General features: G+C 46.4%; 1 protein-coding gene across 2 annotated transcripts; it reads left to right on the top strand.

Moving 5' to 3' along the window:
• The first annotated feature begins 1250 nt into the window (after positions 1 to 1250).
• On the top strand, positions 1251 to 24058 carry NYX (nyctalopin). Of its 2 annotated transcripts, none has more exons than XR_007124633.1 (4): positions 1251 to 1377; positions 2023 to 2113; positions 2467 to 2544; positions 19479 to 19641. XR_007124633.1 is itself a non-coding variant. In XM_047714698.1 (4 exons), exons 3-4 carry the CDS (start codon positions 2508 to 2510, stop codon positions 22094 to 22096), a joined length of 1446 nt encoding a protein of 481 aa, XP_047570654.1. In that variant the 5' UTR covers positions 1253 to 1377; positions 1883 to 2113; positions 2467 to 2507; the 3' UTR covers positions 22097 to 24058. The 2 variants fall into 2 exon arrangements, 1 of the variants encoding a protein (XP_047570654.1); XM_047714698.1 differs by lacking the exon at positions 19479 to 19641 and adding an exon at positions 20688 to 24058 and having other exon boundaries at positions 1253 to 1377; positions 1883 to 2113.
• The last annotated feature ends 815 nt before the right edge of the window (positions 24059 to 24873 follow it).

Below are 24873 nucleotides of genomic sequence, written 5' to 3'. Positions count from 1 at the left end.
TATCTTTGTCTCAGGATCTGTTTCTGGGGGAACGCGAACCAAACATGAGGACTTGTGTTGCCTGAATGAAGCGATTGCCAATTCCTTCCAGGGCTCTCCTGGGCGTGTGTCTGATTTGCCTCATATGACATGAAACAGGGCACCTCGGAGCACCTGGCTGGCTCAGCGGGAAGAGCATGCGACTCTTGATCTCAGAGTCATGAGTTCAAGCCCCATGTTGGGTGTGGGGATTACAGAAATTAAAAAGAAAAAAAAAGGGGAAACAGGGCACCTTTGCTTTGTTTCACTTGGAGTCAAGCTCCACATGTCCGTGCCCTCCGTCCCCCCCTTCCCCCCCAACGGTCTTATCTCCACGTGGTGTGTGTGTCTGTGTGTGCAAGCAGGAGGGGTCGGAGGCAGAGAAATAGAAACAATCTGGTTTCGTATCTGAGTCTTCTCCAAGAGTGTGCATAGGAGGTGGCTGAACGCCTGAACCCACGAATCCACAGGAGGAATTTTGACTCCCCTCCCCACCCCGACCCCCACCCCGGGCAGCAGGAATTACAAAGAAACACCAGGGCTTCCCACCCCTCCTCTGCTGACAGGAAGCTTTTCTAGAAGGCCACCTGCAAAGGCAGAGTGTTGCTTCCTGGGCTGCTTCTGTTTCACAGGGTTACTTACACACTCCTCCTCCCTTTTCCTTCTTATCAGCTACCAACAGCATTGCAACATTGTCAGCACGAGTGCAGCGGTGTGGCTGGGGGCCAGACTGCCTCGATCTTTGAAGTTTCTCCCTGAGGGTATGCCAGTCCATCTCGGTGGCACTTCCTGTGACCACCCCCACCCTCTTGCTTTTAACCCCTTGGGGCCCTTGGGATCAAAGTTTTTGATCGCAAGGTGGCTTGTTCTCCAGCTGGAGTCCATGGTGCTAGCTGGCTTGGCAGTTGGGTCCTTTCCTTTCCCCGCTGAGGGTCTCTGACTGCTCCTGACTTTGCATCTGGGAGAAATGTCTGATTTCCTAAGTAGAGAAGGTCTTCCTCAGGGAGGTCCTTGGCCCAGAGCGACAGACCCAAGAGCCTGGAGAGGACTGAAGGCGAGGTGGGTCCAGTAAGCTGTGGGCAAGGACTGTAGTTGTGGACAGGCTGTCCCAGCCACCTTCCAGCCTGGGCAGCGGTTTCGTTTGTAAGGTCATGCACATATTTCTACCCCATCGCCAGGATGCTTTCCTTCCCAGCAGAGGTTATAGCAAGTTCAGCCTTATATTGGCTTACAAGGCCCAAGCGCAAGAAAACCAAAATTCTCCAGGCACGGCGGCGGTGGACGTCTAGATTTGCACCCCGAGCCCCGGTTGTGGGAAGGGAACTCCAGGCTTCCATCCAGCGGCACCAGCATACCAAGGTCAGGCCAGCCAGGATGTGGCTGTCTCCCCTTGGGTGGTTCTAAGCCCTGGGTACCTGGCAGGTCAGTCCCAGCAGAGCAGAGGGCCGGATCCTACAGCCAAGCTTGCTGGGGCCAGAAGAATGTGGGGGGCACCGAAACTGCCCCCTCCGCTCGCCTAAACCAGCCCCCACACCCATGGGAATCTGATGAAAATGGAGAGCTCTGTCCCTTCCCCACCTCTCCAGGTTCTATAACAGCGTCCTTGTTGAAAATGCTGATAATGCTGTTTGGCAGAAGCAGGAAGCCAGTTTCTGGCTACATATTGCTTGGGGGCTGGGGCTGGGGTCAGGGCCGGAGGTGGGGTCTGTGGGGGTTGGTTTAAGGAGAGAAAGGGGCCAGGCAGATGGAGAGGCCAAGGCCTGGAGATAAAGCCGATTGGTGTGTCAGCAAAATCTGTCCTGGGCTTTGGTGATTCGAAAGGCAGACAAATTCTTTCATCTCTGTTAATCCTCATCTGATACAGGATTTTCCTGCCATTAAATCTGGAGAAAGAAAAATAAGCACTCGAACCTGCATGAGCAAGTATTTCTCCTCGACTCCTGCTCGCCATCTCCCTCTCCCCACCCCCACTCCCCTTTACTTCTCTGCTGGACCATTTTTTAGGTCTGTGGCTGCCAGACTTAGGAGATGGATGGGCTTGGGGAGCCGAAGGGCGCCTTGGAGGAGGAGCAGGACCAGGCAGACCCCCAGGACAGTAAGCGACATTTGGGGACTGACTATTCATGAATGCTTCTCAGCAGAGGTCTCCTCTCTATCCATTTGCTTGCTGGGTTGTCAGTGAGTCCATCTGTGTTGCTGTCAGGGTTCTAGTCTGATGAAGGGTTTCCAAACAGAGCCAAGCTGTCAATTGGGGGCGGGGGGAGCTTCTGATGGGCTGTTGTTACTGGTTTCTCTTAAGACCAAGATCGATGGGGAGAAGTGAGTGTGAAGAAGAGGGCAAAGGCAGGGCATTCAGGAGGAAGTGAGCAGGTGTGGGGAGGGGCCTGTGTGTCCCGTTCTCCAGGGACCCCTCCTGGGCGCTCGGTGACCTGTGCTGTCTCCCTTCAGGTAGGGAGTCCACAGCTGGGTGGTTCTAAGCCACCAGGTGCATGAAAGGCCACGGGATGCTGGTCCTGCTGCTGCATGGTGAGTTCCAAGGCCCGTTCCTCCTGACCCCCAGCAGACAGCTGCCAGGGGGGGCAGGGGTTGGAGAGCCCATAGAAGATTCTAGAAGATGCATGGAAACCGCAGGGCTTCTACCCAAGGAGCTTGGTCTTCAAGTGGCTTCCATGAAAGCCGTACATGGACACCATGTACAGAACTGTGATCGGGGGGAGGGGATGGAGAATGAGATAAAACAAAATAGGTGGGGGGTTTAGTTTGCTTGTTTGTTTGTTGAAAAACAGAATTCCTGAGCCAAATACATGAAATAACCTTTTGGCAAAATTCTTATTCTAATTTCAGATATGAATTCTTTTTCTTTTTTTTTAATTTTTAAAAAGATTTTATTTATTTGAGAGAGGGAGAGACAGCAAGAGAGGGAACACAAGCAGGATGAGTGGGAGAGGGAGAAGCAGGCTTCTTGCTGAGCAGGGAGCCCCACTCGGGGCTCAATCCCAGGACCCTGGGACCATGACCTGAGCCCAAGGCAGACGCCTAATGACTGAGCCACCCAAGGCGCCCCATCATTTTCTTATTCTAATTTCAGATACGACTTCATTGGTGTAATCACCAAAAACTACAGTGGTCATATTACTTTAAGCTTATTTAGTTAAAAAAAAAAATCCCTTGGGGCGCCTGGGTGGCTCAGTGGGTTGAGCCTCTGCCTTCGGCTCAGGTCATGATCTCAGGGTCCTGGGATCGAGTCCCGCATCGGGCTCTCTGCTCAGCGGAGAACCTGCTTCCTCCTCTATCTCTCTCTCTGCCTGCCTCTCTGCCTACTTGTGATCTCTCTCTGTGAAAAAAAAAAAATCCCTTAAGCCATCTTCCTAAAGGAAGAAGAAAAAAAATGAAAATATCAGGTGGGAATTGTGTGATTATGGATGTTGAAACATTCTTCCCCAAGGTTTTTGGTCCTATTGTTACGTGGGTTTTAATATAACAAGAAGACTCCTCACAGAATTTTTTTGCCACACCTCTGCAGACCCACCTGCTCAAATCCGAGATCGCCCAGGGGGAAAAAAAAAATCCCTTGGTAAATTCTGCAGTAAAGGATTCTACACAAAGAATCTGTTTTTCTGGCCCTCGGGTGAACGTAATTATTTGAGGTGATAAGTACCCATGTGATAGACGTCTGTGTGCAGTGCTGGCAGAGAAAATTTTGCCAGATAATTCCAAAATGGTAGTAATAGAATCTTCTTACCCTTTATTCCACTTTTTCAAAAAGTAGAGCTTGTTCTATTCAGTGAGTCAACAGTACACTCCAGGGATATTATGAGGGGTATAATTGGACAGCTTTTGTCCTTGAGAAGCTTGCATTCCTTTATGGAAGACCTAATACATAAATGAGAAACCGAATTGGAACAAGGTGCAGGGAACACGTGATAAGCAGGACATGACTTTCTACACCGAGGAGCCTCCAAAGGACAGAGGTGGACCTATAATTACAAACAGCCAGCTCCTTGCCATATCTTCTACCTAGAAAGGACATGAAGTTTGATTGACTCATTGGGACAGAATGTTTGGTTCTCTGAGCCAGCATGATTTTCAGTGTGTACCCAAAGCTCTCCCATCCCTGACAGAATGCAGACAGTATTCCTAGCCTGCGCATGGCAAAACCGGAGCTGTTCTTGCTGCCGCAGAAACCCGAAATACATCCAGACTTCTTGTGACAAGTTGGAGAGCTTAGCAGTGACATCATTTGCTAACAATAGATGCACTTAAAATTAATGACCGTCTCCACATCCCCTGGCGCTTTAATTTAAAACACACTCAGCAGCACAGACAGTATTACTCTGACTACAAGTCACAGGATTATGAACGACATGTTCCCGAGAAGCAGGCAGGGATAGGGTTGTACCTCCTTAGCTAGAGAAAAAAAAATGATTAAATGAGCCTGACAAAACAAGGTCGTGGGGGAATCAGAAGTGGCTCACAGCAGGGCAAATCTGGGACAAAACCGGAACAGAAATTCTCTGGACAGGAGGGTTCACTGGAAGTACCTGCCCTCTCCGCCCCTCCCCTCCCTTCCCTTCCCTTCTCCGCCCCTCCCCTTCCCGCCCCTCCCCTCTCCACTATGGCAGCCTCTTTGGGGTCTTCTTGCTGTCCACAGCGTAATATCCCAATTCCTTGCTTTACAGGGTTCCTCACCCAGGGCTTGCTCTAAACCACAAGTCTCTAACAAGGGCCCGGGTTTCTCTTTTATTCACCTTGCTGTCTCTAGAATCTAAGACATTGTAGGTGCTTGTAAAGATTTGTTAAATGGGTGAAGCCGCCCAGATGAGAACCATTACAGTACCTGATAGAGGCCTTGCACCTAAAAAAATCTGTATCTTGTTCAGAAACTCTTCAAACTCAATAATAAGACAACCCATTACAATTTTTTTTAAATGAGTAACCTCTATGCCCAATGTGGGGCTTGAATTCATGACCCCAGGATCGAGAGTCACATGCTCTCCCAACTGAGCCAGCCAGGTGCCCCCTAAGACAACCCATCTTTAAAATATGGGCAGCATGTTTTGAATAGCTCTTTCATCAAAGAAGATATACAGATGACTAGCAAGTACATGAAAAGATACTCAACCTTATTAGTCATCAGGGAGATGCAAATGAAACCCACAAGGAGATACCACTTCACACCTACTAGGATGGCTAGAGTTAAAAAGACATAGCAATGGGCGCCTGGGTGGCTCAGTGGGTTAAGCCGCTGCCTTCGGCTCAGGTCATGATCCCAGGTCCTGGGTTCGAGCCCCACATCGGGCTTTCTGCTCAGCAGGGAGCCTGCTTCCTCCTCTCTCTCTGCCTGCCTCTCTGCTTACTTGTGATTTCTCTCTGTCAAATAAATAAATAAAATCTTTAAAAAAAAAAAAAAAGACATAGCAAGTGTTGGTGTGGATGTGAAGCAACTGAGATACATACCATTTGACCCAGCAACTCCTCTCCTAGGTAAATGCTGACTGAAAACACGTGTCCGCGGCAAGACTCACCCACAAATCCTTCCGTCAGCCTTAGTCACAATAGGTGAAAACTGGAAAACAAACCAAATGCCCATCCACAGGTGACTGAACACACAAATTGGGGTACATCCGCACAGTGGAATATTGTCCAGCAGTAAAAATGAACCACCGGGGCCCCTGGGTGGCTCAGTTGGTTGAGCGTTCAACTCTTGGTTTGGGCTCAGGTCATGATGTCAGGGCCATGAGATTGAGTCCCGCGTCTGGCTGCACGTTCAGCAAGGAGTCTGTGAAGGTTTCTCTTTCCCTCTCCCTCTGCCGCTCCCTGAGATCTCTCTGTCTCTCTCAAATAAATAAATAAATCTTTAAAAATAAATGAAGGAACAAGTGACATTCAGACAACACAGATGCATCTCACAAACATCATGTTGACTGAAAAAAACCATTTGATTCCATTTATATGAAGTTCTAGAATAGGCAAAACGAATCTACAGTTCAGAAAGCATATCAGTGGTTTTCTGGAGCTGCGGATGGATGGGGAGGGAATTGCTGTCAATGGGACCCGAGGAAACTTTCTGAATGGTAGGAATGTTCTAAATCCTGTGTAGAGCGGAGCTTACATGGGTGTGTTGCATTTGTTATACACTTAAAATGGGTACATTTACATTGAGGTAAATTATACCTCAATCAACTTGACTTAAAAGAGAAAAGGAAGTCTTTAGGGAGAGAGCGCCTGCACCCCAAAGAGAACACATCCTTTATTAATGAGACTCAGGTGCTGTGGAGTGAAGGGCAGTATGTGTGCGCCATTCATTGGTGTCGTTGCATGGATAAGTAGCTCGTTGGCTTTAATTGTGGAGTAGTACTCCTTGTATGGGGGCTACTAGTTTGTTCATCATTCATTCCCCCCATTGAAACAAGTAGAACACTTGTTTCAGTTTGGGGCGATTATCAATATTTAGGCCTAGAGGCCTTCCTGGGGCCTTGTGTTCTACTCCTCCTATGGGACAGCTCTCTACCATAGGATTCGCAGGGCCTGTGAGGCTATCAGCAGAACACCCTTCCTGAGACACACCAGTTTCTCCATCCCCCATGACGCACATTAGTCAGCAAAGCTGAGGGGTGAATCCAGGATCCTCTCTGTCTTTACTGTCACAAAAGGTATGTTTGTGGCATGAGAAGGAAGTTCCGGGATTACCGTGAAGTCAGAGGCCATGGGATGGTCTCCCCCACTGCCTCTCCGTTTCCCCCAACCCATTTCGTTTTGAAAATCCAGCACTGGGTCTTGGCCTGAGGAGCAACCCGGATAGCATTTGCAGGGAGTGGGAGGAGAACGACTTTCAGAGCCAAAGTGGCTGAAGAGATTTTTGCTGAAAGCAGAAAATGACCATATTTTCCCTTGCTATTTTGGTTTCGTGAGGTGCAAGTTCTTTGAAAACAATGAGGATGAAGAAACACTTAAAACTCAGTCTGTGGTTGGAAACTCCATGAGTAACTGCTCTCCTCAGCAGACCTCAAGGGGAAAAGCACACGTCTGAATAGCGGAGGGCCTCTGAAGGAGAAATTCCTCAGCTGGTCTACATTAAGACCTCATTCTATGGGGCATCTGAACCCAGCCTTCCCTGCTTCCCTGCAGCGTGGAGGTGGTCAGCACATCAGACCCGAACACAAAAGCAGGGACCCATTTCTGTATTTGCCTAGATTCCAAACACCTTGTAACATTCACTATTATTATTATTTTTTTATTGAAGTAAAATTCACACAACATAAAATTAACCATGAACCATTTTCTTTATAAGAGAGAGAGAGAGAGAGAGAAAGTGCACCTGCATGCATGGTGAGGGGAGAGGAGAGGCAGAAAGATAGAGACTTACACAGACTCCATGCCCAGCATGAAACCCAATGTGTGGGCTCGATCTCAGGACCCCCAGATCATACCCTGAGCCAAAATCAAGAAATCAGGAGTTGGACGCTTAACTGACTGAGCCACCCAGCTGCCCCAATCATGAACCATTTTAAATTCTTTAATTTTTTTTTTTTAGAGTAGGCTCCAAGCATGACATCAAGACCTGAGCTAAGAGTTGGATGCTTAACTGACTGAGCCACCCAGGTGCCCCAAACCATGAACCATTTTAAAGTGTAGAGTTTGGCAGCATCGAGCACATTCACAATGTTGTGCAACCATCACCTCTATTTCCAAGGCATTTGCATCACCCCGAAAGGAAACCCTCTACCTATTAGGCAGTCACTCCACATTCTTATTACTCCCAGCCCCTGGCAGCCACTAACCTACTTTCTGTCTCTACGGCTTTGCCTCTTCTGGGCATTTCATGTAAATGGAATCGTACAGTATGTGGCCTGTGTGTCTGGCTGCTTTCCCCTAGCCTACTGTTTGTTTGTTAGATTTTTTTATTTATTTGAGAGAGAAAGCACGGGGGGAGGGGCAGAGGGAGAGGGGGAGAATATCAAGCATACTCCATGCTGAGCTCAGAGGGCAATGGGGGGCTCAATCTCATGACCCTGAGATCACGACCTGAGCCGAGTTGGATGCTTAACTGACCGTGCCACCCAGGCACTCCTAGCATAACGTTTCTGAGGTTCATCCACATTTAGTGTGTATCGCTACTTCATTCCTTTTTATGGCAGAATAATATTTCATGGTGTGGACAGACCACATTTTGTTTATCCATTCATCTGTTGATGGACATTTGTTTCCCTCTTTGGGCTATTGTGAATAACACTGCTATGAACTTTCATGCCCAAGTATTTATTAGAACACCTGCTTTCAATTCCTTTGGGTATATACCTAAGGAGTGGAATTGCTGGGGCATATGGTAATTCTAGGTTACACCTTGTAACATTTTATACCACGTGGATAAATCCCATTTTTTATTTTTTAAAGATTTTTATTTGTTTATTTGACAGAGATCACAAGTAGGCAGGGAAGCAGGCTCCCTCCTGAGCAGAGAGCCTGACTCAGGGCTCGATCCCAGGACCCTGGGATCATGACTTGAGCCGAAGGCAGAGGCTTTAACCCACTGAGCCACCCAGGTGCCCGATAAATCCCATTTTAATAAAGTTGGTCCATCTGGACCCTTGGGTTTTGACTTGGGCTGTGTATTGGGATAATCTGTGGAGCACAGTGCCTGGTTCCACCCTTGAAGATCAGGATTCTCTTAATGTGGTATCCCACCTGAGCATTGTGAGTGTCTGGAAAGCTCCTTGGATGATTCTAATGTGCAGCCCAGGCAGAGAACCATTCTAGACTCTTCCTTGCAGTCTACTTGTTGTAACTTCACTAGTCTCATACTTGGTGTCTTGCTTTCCACTTTGGGGGCAGATCTCCACGTGATCCTTGAAGTACTAGTCTCTCGGTGAGATTTAATCCTGTGGCAACAGTGCCTCATGGAGCCTGCTGTTAGCTTTATCCCATGCTTCCACAGCTGTTTCGAGCTTTACAACTCACCCGTTCCTCATAATGGTCTGCCTGTTACAGATGAGGGAACTGAGATTCGGAAACCTTGGCTGAGGTTAAAGTAACACAAAACGCTCAAGAGAGCAGTATGAGAAGGCAAGGATGAAAGGCAGTGTCATCAGAGTTTATGAGAGAATGAGAGAGGCCGTGCCCTCAGGATGAGTGCTTCCAGACTGAATGCTCTGGAAAGCCCCGTATTTGTAACCTTGAGCTGTGACAGAGCCTGGCTGAGCAGCGGCCAGTCCTGAGACCGGGCCAGGTTGGCTGAATTTCCCATCTTCCTCTCCCAACGTCAGACTGGGAATAAAAGCACTGAAACCTTTTCAGAGTTCCACACGGATCCTTCTCAAAAATACTGGTGTGCGAACAGAAATTGCTCAGCAACTGCCAGGGAGTTTGACCTTCACCTCTCACAAACTGTCATCTTTATTTTAATTCGGTAAATGTTTTTCTGGCCAAGGGATCCCAGTGGAACTTGGCCCTGGACAGCCGAGGAGATTCGCTTTTGGAACCATCACTGCTGATGTCATTTGCATTTGGAAAAATCAGGGATGGCCTCAACAAATTTTGATTCTATATTCTATTTATTGTGCCAGTGAATAGCAAGGAGCTTCCTTTTGGATGAGGGGCACTGCCTGGTCCTGAATTTGAGTAGCTTTTCTTTTAAGGTGGAATGTTCACGAGGTTCTTTGTGGGGGAGGAAGGGGCCAGAAGGAGGAGATGGTGCAGATATTAAGGGGACCTGTTTTACCTCTGATGCTGTTTTGGATTCTTGATGTAAACCACAGCACCTACTTAAGGTACCGTTGAAGCCAAGAAAGGGTTATTCAGGATTGTGAGGTGTTCCCAGTTTTCCTGGTTGGGGCCCACTGCCCAGAGCAATGCCTGAGCCAGGGAGCCCGGCAGCTCCAGCAAAGGCCCTGAGGCCACCACCACTGGTGGACCCACCTGGCACTCATGGGTGTCATGCTGGGCACTGGGTCCCAGACGTAATACCTCGAGAGACCGAAAATCCAGATACCTCTGCCGTCATCCTGGCCAGAAAATGGTTTCTGCCTTGCACTTACTTCTGAATCCAAGTGTCCCTTTGGGTGTCCAATCGACAAAACTAGGTCACATGCCTGGGCCCTAACTGTAAGGGACGTTGGGAAAGAGAATTTCTGGCTTCTGTCTTGAGGAGGAAGGACTTATAATGTAGAAAATTCCCTAAATGTAGAAAGAGTACTTAAAAGGTGCCGGGTAGCCAGAAAAAGTATCAAACATCCTCTACTATCAGAGATGGTTTGGTCGCAAGGAACAGAAATCCACTTGTCCACGCAGGTGGTTTGAGTAGGTTTATAAAATGGAAACGAGGAAACGTCATAAAAACAGCTATAGCCGGGCCTTCTGGGAACTAGCGAGCTGGCTAGCAACTTCCTGCTCTTCCTCATCTCCATCTCTGTGATTCTCACATTGGGTTTTGTCCTCTGTCCGCACACCAGCTTCCTCACCTTGCCCTGGACTCCTGCTCCCTTGTAACTCTGACCAGCACGTGGCTCTGGTAACAAACCTAGCCCCAGTATTGTACTGGCTGATGCCCACACCATCTCACTGCCCATTCCATGTTCACGGCCAGTTGGTGGGGAGGGGGGCAGGGGCTGTTGAGTGAATCTGATTGGCTCTGCTTAGGTCAAATGTTTATCCCCAGTCCAAACAGCTATGTCTGGGAGGAGGCAGCAGAGACTCACGGGGTTCTGGTACTTTTTCTTAGAGGTGGCGGTTGGCAACAGCTGCTGACCAACTGGGAAAATGAGAGCCAGAACGGCCCCTAAAGGGCAGGAAGTGCGGGCCCTTCAGTGTATAGTTAAAGAGACGGAAGCTCTTTGGGTGTGTCTGGCGGGGAAGAGTACAGCATAATGGAAAGACAAAAACCAAAGGTTGATGTCATTTAACCACTTTGAACCTCAGTTTCCTCTTTCATGAGAAGAGAATAATACTTACCTTGCAGATTGTCATATGAAATGAAAAAAAGGTAGCAAGCTTAGCTTTGAGCAAACACTAATTAAAAAGAAACCCACAAAATCTGATTAATTTGAACTCTATGATACATGCTCCTATCACCCAGATAACATTCCCAAACTGTCTTATAGATATTTGCTGTCTTTTGAGACCGAGTTCATCTGCAGGCCTTACTCTGTTGAGCTCTCAGAGCCTCCCTGCCAACGGCTCTGTTCTGGGACTGCATAGAAGTATAATCTTATAGTATGTACCCTTTTGTGTCAAGTTTCTGTGGCTCAGCATAATGTTTTTGTTGTTTGTATCAATGGTTTGTTCCTTGTTCTTTCTCTTCTGTTGGGTAGTTTCCAATTTTTATCTGTTCTGAATAAGCCACTGTGAGCATTCGTGTATAGTCTTCATGTGGACCTTTCTTTTATTTCTCTCGGGTAAATACTTAGGAGTGGAATTGCTGAGTCATAGGGTAGGCATATGTTTAGCTTTAATAGACACTGCCAAAGCTTTGCAGAGTTCCCGAACTATTTTCCACTCCTGCCAACCATGTGAGAATCCAGTTGGTCTAAGTCTTTGCCAGCATTTGGGGTTGTCAGTCGTTTGAATTGTTGCCATTCTAGTGGGTGTATAAGGAAATCTCATTGTTTTAATTGGCACTTCCCTAATGACTACTTAATCTATTCTTTCATGAAGTGTCTCAAGTCTTTTACCCATTTTTATTTAGTTGTCTTTTCATTATTTGTTTGTAGTTGTTTTTATATTCTGTATACAAGTCATATATGTATATGGTATACAGAATATATGTACACACTGTATTATTTTCCTTGATATCTTTTTTTTTTAAAGCTGCTTTATTGGGGTACCTGGGTGCTGCAGTTAATTAAATGTCTGGCTCTTAGTTTCAGCCCAGGTCATGATCTCAGGGTCATGAGATCGAGCCCCATGTCGGGCTCTGTGTGGGGCTCCACATGGGACTCTGTGACAGACTCAGCACTCAGCTTGGAGTCTGCTTAAACTTCTCTCTCCCTCTGCCCTCCCCCACACACTCGCTCATGCTCTCTTGTGCTCTCTCTCAAATAATCTTAAAAAGAACCAACTTCTTGAAATATAATTGATGTTTAACAAACTGAACATATTTGAAGTGTACCCTTGTGAAACCATCAGTGCAATCAAGATAAATGACATATCCATTACCTCCAAGATTTATGGTTCCTCCTTCCATGTCCCTCTCTGCCTCTCCACTCATCCTGGGCCAACCACTGATCTTTCTGTTACTACAGAGTAATGTTCACGTACATGAAATCAGATACTATGTACCTTTTTTTGTTTGGCTTCTTTTACTCAGCAGGATTATCTTGAGATTCATCCATTTCTTTTTATCACCCAGTAGCATTCAGTTGTGTGGCTACATGATAATTTGTTTACCTGTTCAGACTTGATGGGTGTTAATGTTGTTTCCAGTTCTGTGTTACTATGAATAAAGCAGCTGTGAACAGTCACGCCCAAGTCTTTTTTTTTTTTATAAAGTTATTTATTTATTTATTTGACAGATTGAGAGAGAGAGAGAGAGATCACAAGTAGGCAGAGAGGCAGGCATGGCGGGTGGGAAGCAGAGAGCCCAATGCGGGGCTTGATCCCAGGACCCTGAGACCATGACCTGAGCTGAAGGCAGAGGCTTAACCCACTGAGCCGCCCAGGCGCCCCGTGCCCAAGTCTTTTGTGTGGACATATGCTTTTATTTCCCTAGGAGTAGAATGGATGAATCATAAAGTAGGTGTATGTTTAATTTTTTAAAAAAATATTTTATTTATTTATTTGTTTGTCAGAGAGAATGAGCACAGGCAGAGGCAGAGGGAGAAGCAGGCTACCCGCTGAGCAAGGAGCCCGATGTGGGACTCGATCCCAGGACGCTGGGATCCTGACCTGAGCCGAAGGCAGCTACTTAACCAACTGAGCCACCCAGGTGTCCTTGTGCATGTTTAATTTTAAAGGAAGTGCCACATTGTTTCCAGTGTGGTGGTACCACTTTACACTCCCACCAACCCTGTAAGACGGTCTCAGTTATTCCATATGCTCTTCAACACTTGGTATGTTGATCTTTATAATTTTAGTCATTCTAATAGGATGCAATTCTAATTGGCATTTCCCTAACAACTAAGGATGTTGACCATATTTTCATGTTTGCCTTTTGTGTATCTTTTTTTGGTCGAGTGTTTCTTCACATATTTTGCCCATTTATTAATCGGGTTATCTGTTTTCTTATCACTGAGTTTTGAGAGTTCTTTATATATTTTGGATACAAGTCTCTTATGAGATATATATACAGAGAAAATATATAGCTATTTTCTCCCAGTCTGTGGCCCGTCTTTTCATTCCTTTTTAAAAAAATGATTGATTGATTGATTGATTTTAGAGAGAGAGCATGCGCAAGCTCGACCTAGTGAGGGGTAGGGGGAGGGAGAATCCTGAAGCAGGATTCTCTGAGTGTGGAGCCCAATGCAGGGCTCAATGCAGGGCTCAACGCGGGTCTTGATCCCAGGACCCTGAGATCCTGACCTGAGCCGAAATAGAGTCAGATGCTTAACCATCTGCATCACTCAGAAACCCCTCTTTTCATTCTCTTAACAGTGTCTTTCAAAGAGCAGACTTCTTTTATTTTGATAAAGTCCAAGTTATTATTATCTTCTTTTATGTTTTTTTTTTTTCTTTTTGGTTCTAAGAAGACCTAGCTTATCATTAGGTCACAAAAGATATTCTTTTATATTGTCTTCAAGAAGCTTTATAGTCTTAGCTTTTACATTTAGGTCTGTGGTCCACCTAAAATAAGTTTTTGTGTGTAGTGTGAGATGGGGGCCAAGGTTTGTTTTTTTTTTTTTTCTAGGGATTGCAATATGTATCTTTAATTTATTGTGGTCTGCCTTGAATTAATCTTATACTGCTTCATCTATAATGTAAGATCCTTACAAGAGTACAATTCAGTTTTAGTTCCCTTCTTATCCTTTATGCTCTAGTCATATTTGTCATTTACATATGTTATAAACTCCACAGTGCATTGCTCTTTTGGCTTTAAACAATCACTTACCTATTAAGCAATTAAGGTGAGGAAAAAGTCTTTTTGTGACATTATTGGCCATTTCCATTACTCTTCATTCCATATTTCCCTTCAGGCTAAAGAACATCTTTGTTTCTTGTGCAGAAGATCTGTTAGGGATGAATTTTCTTTTTTTTAAGATTTTATTTATTTATTTGACAGAGATCACAAGCAGGCAGAGAGGCTGGCAGAGAGAGAGGGGGAACAGGCTCCCCACTGAGCAGAGAGCCTGATGTGGGGCTCCATCCCAGGACCCTGGGATCATGACCTGAGCTGAAGGCAGAGGCTTAACCCATGGAGCCACCCAGGCGCCCCTAGGGATGAATTTTCACAGATTTTGTTTACTTCATTTCTGAAGATACTTTTATCGGATATAGAATTCTAGGTTGCCAGATTTGCTTTTTTTTTCCCCCCCCAGGACTTGATTATTTTTATTTTTATTTAAGTAATTGCCACACCCAGTGTGGGACTTAAACTTGCCAGCCAGGTGCCCCTTTTCCAGCACCTTATTTTTTATTTTTTATTTTTATTTATTTTAATTTTTTTTTAAAGATTTTATTTATTTATTTGACAGACAGAGATCACAAGTAGGCAGAGAGGCAGGCAGAGAGAGAGGAGGAAGCAGGCTCCCCATTGAGCAGAGAGCCCAATGCGGGGCTCGATCCCAGGACCCTGGGATCATGACCTGAACTGAAGGCAGAGGCTTTAACCCACTGAGCCACCCAGGTGCCCCTTTATTTTTTTTAAACTATTTTATTTATTTATTTATTTATTTATTTATTTATTTATTTGAGAGAGAGAGAGAGAGAGAGCAGAGGGAGAGGGACAAGTAGACTCCACACAGACCATGGAGCCCTACTTGGGGCTTGATCTCAGGACCCTGAGATCATGACCTGAACCAAAATCAAGAGTTGGATGCTTCACTGACTGAGCCAGCCAGGCACCCTTTTTCCAGCACTTTAAAAGATGCAATTTCAGGGGGCACCTGGCTGCTCACTTGGTAGAGCGTGGGACTCTTGATCTTGGGGTTATGAGTTCAAGCCCCACATTAGGCATAGAGTTTACTTAAAAATTTTTTTAAAGATATATTTTATTGTCTTATAGCCTCTGTGGGTCAGTCATCGTTCTTATTGTTGTGTACTCTATGTAATGTCTTTTTTCTTTGGATGCTTTAAAGAATTTTCTATCTTTGGTTTTCAGCAGTTTGACTATGATGAGTCTAGAAGTATATGTGTGTGTGTGTGTGTGTGTGTATGTGTATGTGATGTTACTTGGGGTTTGCTGGGCTTCTTGGTTTTAATCAAATTTTAGAAACTGTCAATTATTTTTCTGCTGTATTCTCTTTCTTCTGTACTTTTAAACTCCAAATACATGCATGTTAGTCTAATTGCTTGATATTATCCCACAGGTCATTGAAGTTCCAATCATATTTTTTCCAGTCTTTTTTTTTCTTCTGTGCTTCTGTAATTTCTGTTGACCTCTCTTCAAGTTCATGAAACCTTTTTTTCTGCTGTGTCCAATCTGTTTTTCTTATTCAATCATTTTTTTAAAATTTCAAATATTGTGGTGTGCCTGGGTGGCTCAGTTGGTTGGATGTTCAACTTGTGACTTTGGCTTAGGTCATGATTTCGGTGTCCTAGGATTGAGCCCCACATCAGGCTCCATGCTCTGCAGGGAGTCTGCTGGAGGATTCTTTCTGTTCTCTCTCTCTCCTTCCCCAGCCATGCTCTCTGAAATAAATAAATCTTAAAAAAAATAAAATTTCAAATATTATATTGTTGTTTCAGCACTAAGATTTCCATTGGGCTCATTTTTAGTTTCACTATCTCTTCTAAGATTCAAATTTTCCATGTCTTCACCCATTATATCCATCTTCTCCTGGAAATTTCTTAACATATTTATAATTAATCCTTGTTTGGTAATTCCAACATCTGGGCAGTCTTTGGGTCTGCCTCTGTTAACTACTTTTTTTTTTTTTTCCTTTTGACAAGTGTTATGTTTTGCTACTTCACATATCTAGTATTATTTGTATACAAGTAGTAGTTATAAGGAATTCTAGACTCTATATCTTCCTTTGAGGAGTGTTGAATTTTGTATGGCATTCACTTAAAGTACTGACTGGCAGGTCACCTTGATACTGGGGAGGCTTACTTTTAGGCTTTGTTAGGGTAGGCCTAGTGGAGTTTTGCCCTTTGTCCTGGGAAATGGTCTTTACTGCTAAGGTGTGGCCCTCTGGGATTTCGATGGAAAGCCTGAGGTATTTTATAAGCCTTCTAACTTGGTAGACATTGAACTTTTAATCTGTCTCCCTTTACTGGGAAATTGTTGAAATCTTTGGTTAGTGCTTTTGGCCTTCACTTCTTGGCTCCTTGGAGTCACTCCACATATAGGCACGTTAGGACTCAAACAAAGATCTGAGGGGAGTCTGTATGCTAGTTTTGTGGCTCCTTCTTTTCCATGTTTTCCCTCTTCAATTTCCAGACACTGTGGCAGCTGTAATACTCTGACTTCTAACGCATCAGCCTGATAAGACTCTTGCTTTCTGCTTGAACTCTACTCCCTATCTGCAGCATGGACTTGAAAATGCCCTAAGAGGGGGCGCCAGGGTGGCTCAGTGGGTTAAAGCCTCTGCCTTCGGCTCAGGTCATGATCCCAGGGTCCTGGGATGGAGCCCCATGTCGGGCTCTCTGCTCAGCAGGGAGCCTGCTTCCTTCTCTCTCTCTGTCTGCTTCTCTGCCTACTTGTGATCTCTGTCTGTAAAATGAATAAATAAAATCTTAAAAAAAAAAGAAAATGCCCTAAGAGGAAAAGGCAGTTTTCTTTTCATTTTAATTTTTATAATTTGTTATTTTTTAAAATTCCAGTAGAGTTAACATACAGTGTTATTTAGGTATAAGAGGAAAAGTCAGACAAATGTGTCTTCACCTAGTTTGCCTCTCATTTTTTTAAATTAATTTTTTTTAGAGAGGGAAGGAGGGGGAGGGGCAGAGAGAGGGAGATTGAGAATCTTTTTTTTTTTTTTAAAGATTTTATTTATTTATTTGACAGAGAGAGATCACAAGTAGACAGAGAGGCAGGCAGAGAGAGAGAGAGAGAGAGAGAGAGAAGCAGGCTCCCCGCCGAGCAGAGAGCCTGATGCGGGGCTCAATCCCAGGACCCTGAGATCATGACCTGAGCCAAAGGCAGCGGCTTAACCCACTGAGCCACCCAGGTGCCCCGGGAGATTGAGAATCTTAAGCAGACTCCATGCCCAGCTTGGAGCCCGACCTGGGGGTTTGATCTCAAGATCCTGAGATCATGACCTGAGCCAAAACCAAGAAATCAAGAGTTGGAGGTTTAACCGCCTGAAACACCGTGCCTCAGCTTCTCTTCTTTTAAGGGTTGTAGCTACTCTGGTTGCCTATTTAAGTTGCTCTCTCGTGTCTTCAAAGATTTTTTTGTTTAAGTATTTTTTCAGAGTTTACACTAGCTATCAGCAGGAATGTTAGTCTGATACAAGCTCCTGTGCCATTACTGCAAGCAGAACTCACCCAAATATGTTATTATTATTTTTTTAAATTTTGTTTTAGTACCCTGCTTTTCTGAATCATTAGACGTATACTTAGTCTTCATATTGGGTAAACCCATACTGGATTTTGGTTGTCTGTTCTGAGAATTTACTTGATTTCATTTGAATTTCACTAAGTAATCCAGTAAATTAATAATTCCTAAAGGCTCTTAAAGTTTCAGAGGTTGAAAATAGATGTCTAATAGTGACAACATCTTGATGTTGTCTGAAATAGACATTCCCTATTTTCTCAAATAGGGAATACATCCACATGGTTTAACATTTAAGATAAAAACGACACATAAGGGGTGCTTAGGTGGCTTAGTGGGTTGAGTCTCTGCCTTCAGCTCAGGTCATGATCCTAGGGTCCTGGAATCTAGCCCCGCATCTCATCTCGGGCTCTCTGCTCAGCAGGGGGCCTGCTTCCCCCTACCCTTCTGCCTGCCTCTCTGCCTACTTGTGATCTCTCTCTGTCAAATAAATAAATAAAATCTTTTAAAAAAAAGGACACACAATAAAAAGCTTCACTCCCACCCCTGTTGCATGTGTTTTAGAAAAACTGGCAGCTCCATTTTATTAACTAATCCCTGTCATAATCCCAGGAATTCCTTGACAGAGGTTTTGTGTTTTTTTTTTTTAACCAAACTTCTTTAAAAAAAGATTTTATTTATTTGAGAAAGAGAGAATGAGAGAGAGAGAGAGAGACCATGAGAAGGGGGAGGGTCAGAAGGAGAAGCAGACTCCCTGCTGAGCAGGGAGCCCAATGTCGGACTTGATCCCAAGACCCCGGGATCATGACCTGAGCTGAAGGCAAACACATAACTGACTGAGCCACCCAGGTGCCCTGTTTTTTTTTTTTTTTTTTTAATAGATTTTTAAATTTATTCATTTGACAGAGATACAGAGAAAGCACAAGCAGGGAGAGAGGCAGAGGGAGAGGGAGAAGCAGACTCCCTGCTGAGCAGGGAGCCCAATGTGGAACTCCATCCCACATCGAGCTGAGCTGAAGGCAGATGCTTAACCATCTGAGCCACCCATGTGCCCCTTATGTTTTGTTTTTAATAAATGACATTCTCCAGGAGGAATCATTACAGAGGAAGGCATCAATTCCATTTAATTCTGCAAACATTTAGTGTGTCGGGAACAATGTTAGCTATTGTGGAGTAGAAACATGAGTCATACAGTTGAGAGTGCGCTTCTCTTAATTAAAAAGGAGAAGAGAGTAGAATGAAGGACTATTTGTAAGGAAATCTGATGCCTTCTACTTGACCCAGTTGGAAGAGTTGTGATAGAAAAAGGTCCCATCCCTGCCCAGCTGACGCCTGGAGTTAAGGTTATATTCTTGGCTCTGTCTCTCTAAAAGGGTTTCTCTCTAGCCCAGCTGCTGCCCTGTTTACAGTCAAGCTCAGCACAAGGTCCAAGAACTTTGCTGGAAGCTTGGTGTCTAGTTCATAGGGAGAGGTTAGAACTAAGTCAAGCCTCTGCAATATCAGAATGTTTAACTAGCTACAGTTTACAACAGAGGGGTTGCTCAAAGGGCTGAGTGTTCTCCAGCCAAGTCTGAAAAAGCTGAACCCCTTCCTAGCAGCTGAAAAAACATGGAGTGTCCACAACAAATGTACTGAAGGTACTGGAAGCTGAACAAAGCCACAGAGGCAGCAGCAAGCAGATTCTGCACACTCCTTGTGTGGCCACACCTTCAGGTTCCTACAAGAGCTCCAAGGCAGGGTAATGGGTACACAGTGGGAGGGACTGAATGGCAAATCAGGGATGTTTGCTAGGAATTTGGGAGTACTGCTGAGGGAGGCTAGAAATTATGAGTGTCAGTGGTCAGGTTTATCTCTGGGTACCTTTGTTCCTCTGCAGGAATTTCAGATCGAGCACACTCCACCTGTGAGCTGCTCCTGGCCAGATAAAACCTGTGTTTCTTCCATGCTGCCTTTCCCATTGGAACTCAAGATGGGGCTTAGGACCTCTGGCTACCATTCTGTTTTGCTGCAGGTGGCAAGCCTCCTGGAGGGCTTTTGAAGCCTTTATCTGATTCTCCATTCATATGCTCAGAATAAAATTAACTTATAAACACCATTCTCTCCTGTGATGATTTATAAAAGTCTCTAGAGAGCAAGGGCTGGTGAATGATAATTAACTCCACCGTGTCCACAGTTATTTTTTTGAGATGCATAAGCAGGTCATTGTAAATTTAGAATGCTGTCCTTATGGCTTAAATGTGGTGATTGTTAAAAACAAAACAAAAAAAAAGATTGACAGAATTTTCTTTCTTGACCAACCTCCTGTTCCTTAAATCTTATTCATGAGGCTTAATTTCCTCGGGGGGGGGGGGTGTAAGTTTTCAGTTATTGAATTCTTATAGCGGGAGGGACTAGAGCAGCACCAGTAAAAATATAATGCAAGCCACAAATGTTTAAATTTTCTAAGTAGCCCCATTAAAAATGTAAAAAGAAACAGTTGATATTAATTTTAATATTTTAGTTAATCCAATATTTCTAAAATGTCATTTCAACACATAATCAATATAAGAATTATTGATGAGATAACTTTTTTTTTTTTTTTGGTACTAAGTGTTTGAGACCTGCTGTATATTTTACACTTCCAGCACATCTCAATTCGGGCTAGGCATATTTCAAATGCTCAGTAGCTACATGTGGCTAGTGACGACGACGGTACTGGGCAGCGCAGGACTAGAGCACAGGCCTCGGTGATGCCCTCGAGGTCCCCCTACGCATGCAATGAACCCCCTAGGCCGAATTCTAGGAGAGCATTAAGTGATGTTACAGGCGGGAGGATGTTTCGAATTGGGTCAGATGCCAGAATCCCACTTGGGATTTGCCGGTGAAGATAACTGGAAAGCAAAGGGGTGGGTGGCGTGGGTGGGGAACCTGCGCCGGGAAGGTCTGGGACCTGGAAAGAAGGAATTCGGAGGGCGCAGTTATGCAGGAGGTGTGAGAACTTGGTGGGTAGAGGGCAGAATCCTGCTAAGTGGACAGGTAGGACTTCACTGGCGCGACCCTTTGACGGTTGTTCCTTTTCTGTCTTTCCGTGCTCCTCACCTCCCAGCGGTGGTCTTCAGCCTGCCCAGCGTCTGGGCGGAGGAGGCCTGCACGCGCACCTGCCCCGCCGCCTGCGCCTGCAGCAGCACCGAGCGCGGCTGCTCCGTGCGCTGTGACCGCGCCGGCCTCCTGCGCGTGCCGGCCGAGTTCCCGTGCGAGGCGGCTTCCATCGACCTGGACAGGAACGGCCTGCGCTTCCTGGGCGAGCGGGCCTTCGGCACGCTGCCGTCGCTGCGCCGCCTGTCGCTGCGCCACAACAACCTGTCCTTCATCACGCCCGGCGCCTTCAAGGGTCTGCCGCGGTTGGCCGAGCTGCGCCTGGCGCACAACGGGGAGCTGCGCTACCTGCACGCGCGCACCTTCGCCGCCCTCGGCCGGCTCCGCTGGCTCGACCTGGCCTCCTGCCGCCTCTTCACGGTGCCCGAGCGCCTCCTGGCCGAGCTGCCCGCCCTGCGCGAGCTCGCCGCCTTCGACAACCTCTTCCGCCGCGTGCCCGGCGCGCTGCGCGGCCTGGCCAACCTGACGCATGCGCACCTGGAGCGCAGCCGCATCGAGGCGGTGGCCTCCAGCTCGCTGCAGGGCATGAGGCGCCTGCGCTCGCTCAGCCTGCAGGCCAACCGAGTCCGTGCGGTGCACGCGGGCGCCTTTCGCGACTGCGGCGCCCTGGAGCACCTGCTGCTCAACGACAACCGGCTGGGGGAGCTGCCCGCGGAAGCCTTCGTAGGCCTGCGCCGCCTGCGCACGCTCAACCTGGGTGGCAACGCGCTGGGCCTCGTGGCGCGCGCCTGGTTCGCGGACCTGGCGGAGCTTGAGCTGCTCTACCTGGACCGCAACAGCATCGCCTTTGTGGAGGAGGGCGCCTTCCAGAACCTCTCGGGCCTCCTCGCTCTGCACCTCAATGGCAATCACCTCACTGTGCTGGCCTGGGCCGCCTTCCAGCCTGGCTTCTTCCTGGGCCGCCTCTTTCTCTTCCGCAATCCGTGGCGCTGTGACTGCCACTTGGAGTGGCTGCGGGACTGGATGGAGAGCTCTGGGCGCGTGTCCGACGTGCCGTGCGCCGCCCCGGGCTCTGTGGCTGGCCTGGACCTCAGCCAGGTGGCCTTTGGGCGCTCTTCTGATGGCCTCTGTGTGGACCCCGAGGAGCTGAACCTCACCGCATCCAGTTCAGGCCCGTCCCCAGAGCCAGAGGCCACCACCGTGAGTAGGTTCAGCAGCCTCCTCTCCAAGCTTCTGGCCCCGAGGGCCCCAGTGGAGGAGGTGGCCAACACCACAGAGGGGCCGCTCAACATCTCCCTGTCCGACAGCCTTCCCTCCGCCGGGGTGGTCGTCTGGGTCCACAACGCCCGGTTTCTCCTCGGCTCCGGTCTCCTGCTCAGTGTGGCCCAGCACGCGGTGTTTGTCCTACACGTGGACTGACCTTGCCCCAGTGGGGTAGCCCAGATTGTCTTGGCCAGTGGGGGGAAGTGTAGTTAACTGGCCTTGAGATTGTTTGTGGTGGCGGGGAGAGGGGAACAGGGTGGGGGCAGGTGGTGAAAACTCCAGCCCAGGACGGAAGGGACAGTTAACTTTCAGAGATGGCTCTAGTAAGAGGAGAACCCTGGGCAATGCCACGCCAGGGGTGGGGTGGAGGTGGAGAGAGGAATGGATTTCTGTTCATGTCATGGGCATCAGTTGGAGAAGAGAATCAAGAGTGAACGTGGGCCCTCCAGTGAGAAGATTAGGAATTGGAAGCTCCTAGGGCTACAGGGCTCTACCCCATCACTTGCCCCCATCTTCCAGGAAACAGAGACTCCAGTGCCGGAAATAGCATCAATCCAGTGGCTAAGTACCAAGAACTGTGCCAGTTTTGCTGGTGGGACCGCCCATTAAGCCCAGTCCCTTTGTTTTCTACCACAGTTGCCCTCCCCCTCACGGAGGGACACAGGACACTAGAGTCCAGGAAGATGGACAGAACAGGAGAGAAGGGGGATGTGAGAGGAACTTAGACCCAAGGGGTTGGCGTTGGTTCCTGGGGTCTAGAATGTGTCAGGAGGCATTGAAAACAAAGATCCATTTCACTTACTTCACAGTTATTCCCAGGGGTGGCCTTAGCCACAAAACAACTTTAGGGCAGGGGAGGGGGAGAAAAGGCGGGGGAATGGGGTTTTCCATATACAACTAAGTGTGTAAAATACTAAGATTTAAAAAAAAAGTCAAACAAGTTTCTTTATTGCAAGATTTTTTAGTCTTTCATATGCAAACATGCATTGTGAATCTCCAGAGAGGCCACAAAATCCTCTTTCTTAGGTTGTGTAGAAGACAGAGATGCTGTTAGGGGGGTAGGGAATCTCCAGCTTGGATGATCCCATTAGGTGTGGAAATTATTATGGGTGGCACACTTTGGGGCTGACTAATGGCCAGGAGACACGGAGGCAGCCAGTAGCTGGGAAGGGGGCCACAGAGATTTCCCAGGGTAGGAGTTGGCCAACTGTAAGCCCCTAGGCCTGAGTGTCAGAGCAAATTCTGTATGCTTGCTAAATACTTGCTCACGCACTTGTCCACACATGAGTAACGATGACTGCATTTGTCAACATGCGCGAAATCCCTAGGTTTTGTTTTTTTGTTTTTTGTTCTTTGTTGTTGTTGTTGTGTGAGTAAAGTGATAGGGGTTTTTTAAGTGAGGATACAGAAAAAGCTCTCAGGAGGGAGAGCAGTCCCATCAGGGTTGCCCTCGAAATCTCTAGTTTTAATGTCCTGAATTCCTCTATGTTTGAAGAGCTGGTTTTTCAAAGTCCACATAATTCCACATAATGCGCCAAGCTGTCTGGTCTTCCTGGTGACAGTACTTCTTTGTTTCTAGGTCATACTAAGTATCAGAAATGTTGCAGAAAGCTCCTCTGAGGGTCGGAGTGTTCAAATGGGTTGTGATCTTTTGTGGTCAGTCACCTCACCTCAACCGGTCACAACCAGCATTTAAGAAAGATAGAACAGAAAAGTCACAGAGTCTTACATGTAACAGGTATTGTTTTGTGAAACTGTATTGAATTTGTACGCGTTTGTTCAGATGATATGTGTATGTGTGTATGTTGTGTCTGGATCACTGCATACAATTTATATTTTATTGTGGGCTATTGTTGAGAAAGTTTGAAAGTCACTAATCTGGAGGCTACATGATTTTCTCAAACTCTTTATTTTGAAATGTGTCGAACCTACAGGAAAGTTGCAAGGATAGTAGAATGAACACTTTGGCCATTCACCTTGGTTTCCAGATTGTTCACATTTTACTGTACTTGCCGTATATAATCTGAGTTAGTTGTAAACATCACAGCCCTTCACCCCTAAAAAAACCACAGCATGTATTTCCTATTCGGAACATTATCATTGATAGAATACTATTACTTAAAATATACTGTCTTGAAATTTCAGCGGTTGTCAAAATGATTTTTGAAGCAGTCATTCTTTTGCCTCTGAGTGGGAAAAAAGGTTCCTGTGTTCGTTTAATCACAATACTCAAAATTCCAAATCCGCCAGTTGACTTTAATATTTTAAAATGAATTCGTTCTCCAAATGTCTTTTAAGATGTGAGAACCAGATGAGGTCAGAAATGTTGTTTGTTCAAACTGTGTGTTGTGTCCATGGTAACTGGGTAAGGATCACGAGAATCCTGGAGACCAGATCTGTGCATTTGGGTAGCCATGGAAGCCCACGGCAGACATGTAGCCCGTGTTACTGAGGAACGAGATGCCGCCTCAGGAGGAATGTCCTGCCTTTCATTTGGAGCCGGTTCCCGAGAGTCAGTCTCAATTCTGCTGCTCCAATTCTGCCTGGTGGTTAGATGGCCAGCTTTTTAATGAACGTTTGTTTGACTGAATGTTTTTGAACAAGTATCAACACTGAAATAGCCTCCAGGGAGACAGATTTTTATAGAACTACCCAGCCCAGTAGAATTCTGGGAACGTGGGAGTTACTTACTGCCAAACAGATCCAGAGTCGCCTGGAACAGGTTCCCAGTGAATTGTGGCCATTATGAGCTTTCATGAGAGAACAGGGAGTGGAGTTCCCAGTTCTGAGTTCATTAAGTTTCCCACCCCTTCATTGGCTAATCATACCTTGAGAAATCCTAAGGTGCTACGGATTCTGCTCGGGAAAACAACGTGAACCTGTCTGGGTGGGCCATGTTATGCTGTGGTAACAAACGATCCACCTTAAGTTCC

This window comes from Lutra lutra, chromosome X, assembly GCF_902655055.1.
Source record: "Lutra lutra chromosome X, mLutLut1.2, whole genome shotgun sequence".
Classification (NCBI taxonomy): Eukaryota; Metazoa; Chordata; class Mammalia; order Carnivora; family Mustelidae; genus Lutra; species Lutra lutra.
Note: the sequence above shows the minus strand (reverse complement) of the source record. Positions and strands in the feature narration are given on the sequence as shown.

Excerpts from the sequence above, each read along its gene's own strand:
- NYX (XM_047714698.1), top strand. The coding sequence starts at position 2,508 with ATGAAAGGCCACGGGATGCTGGTCCTGCTGCTGCATG. Across the intron at positions 2,545-20,687 it reads GCTGGTCCTGCTGCTGCATG|CGGTGGTCTTCAGCCTGCCC; the intron begins GTGAGTTCCAAG and ends CTCACCTCCCAG.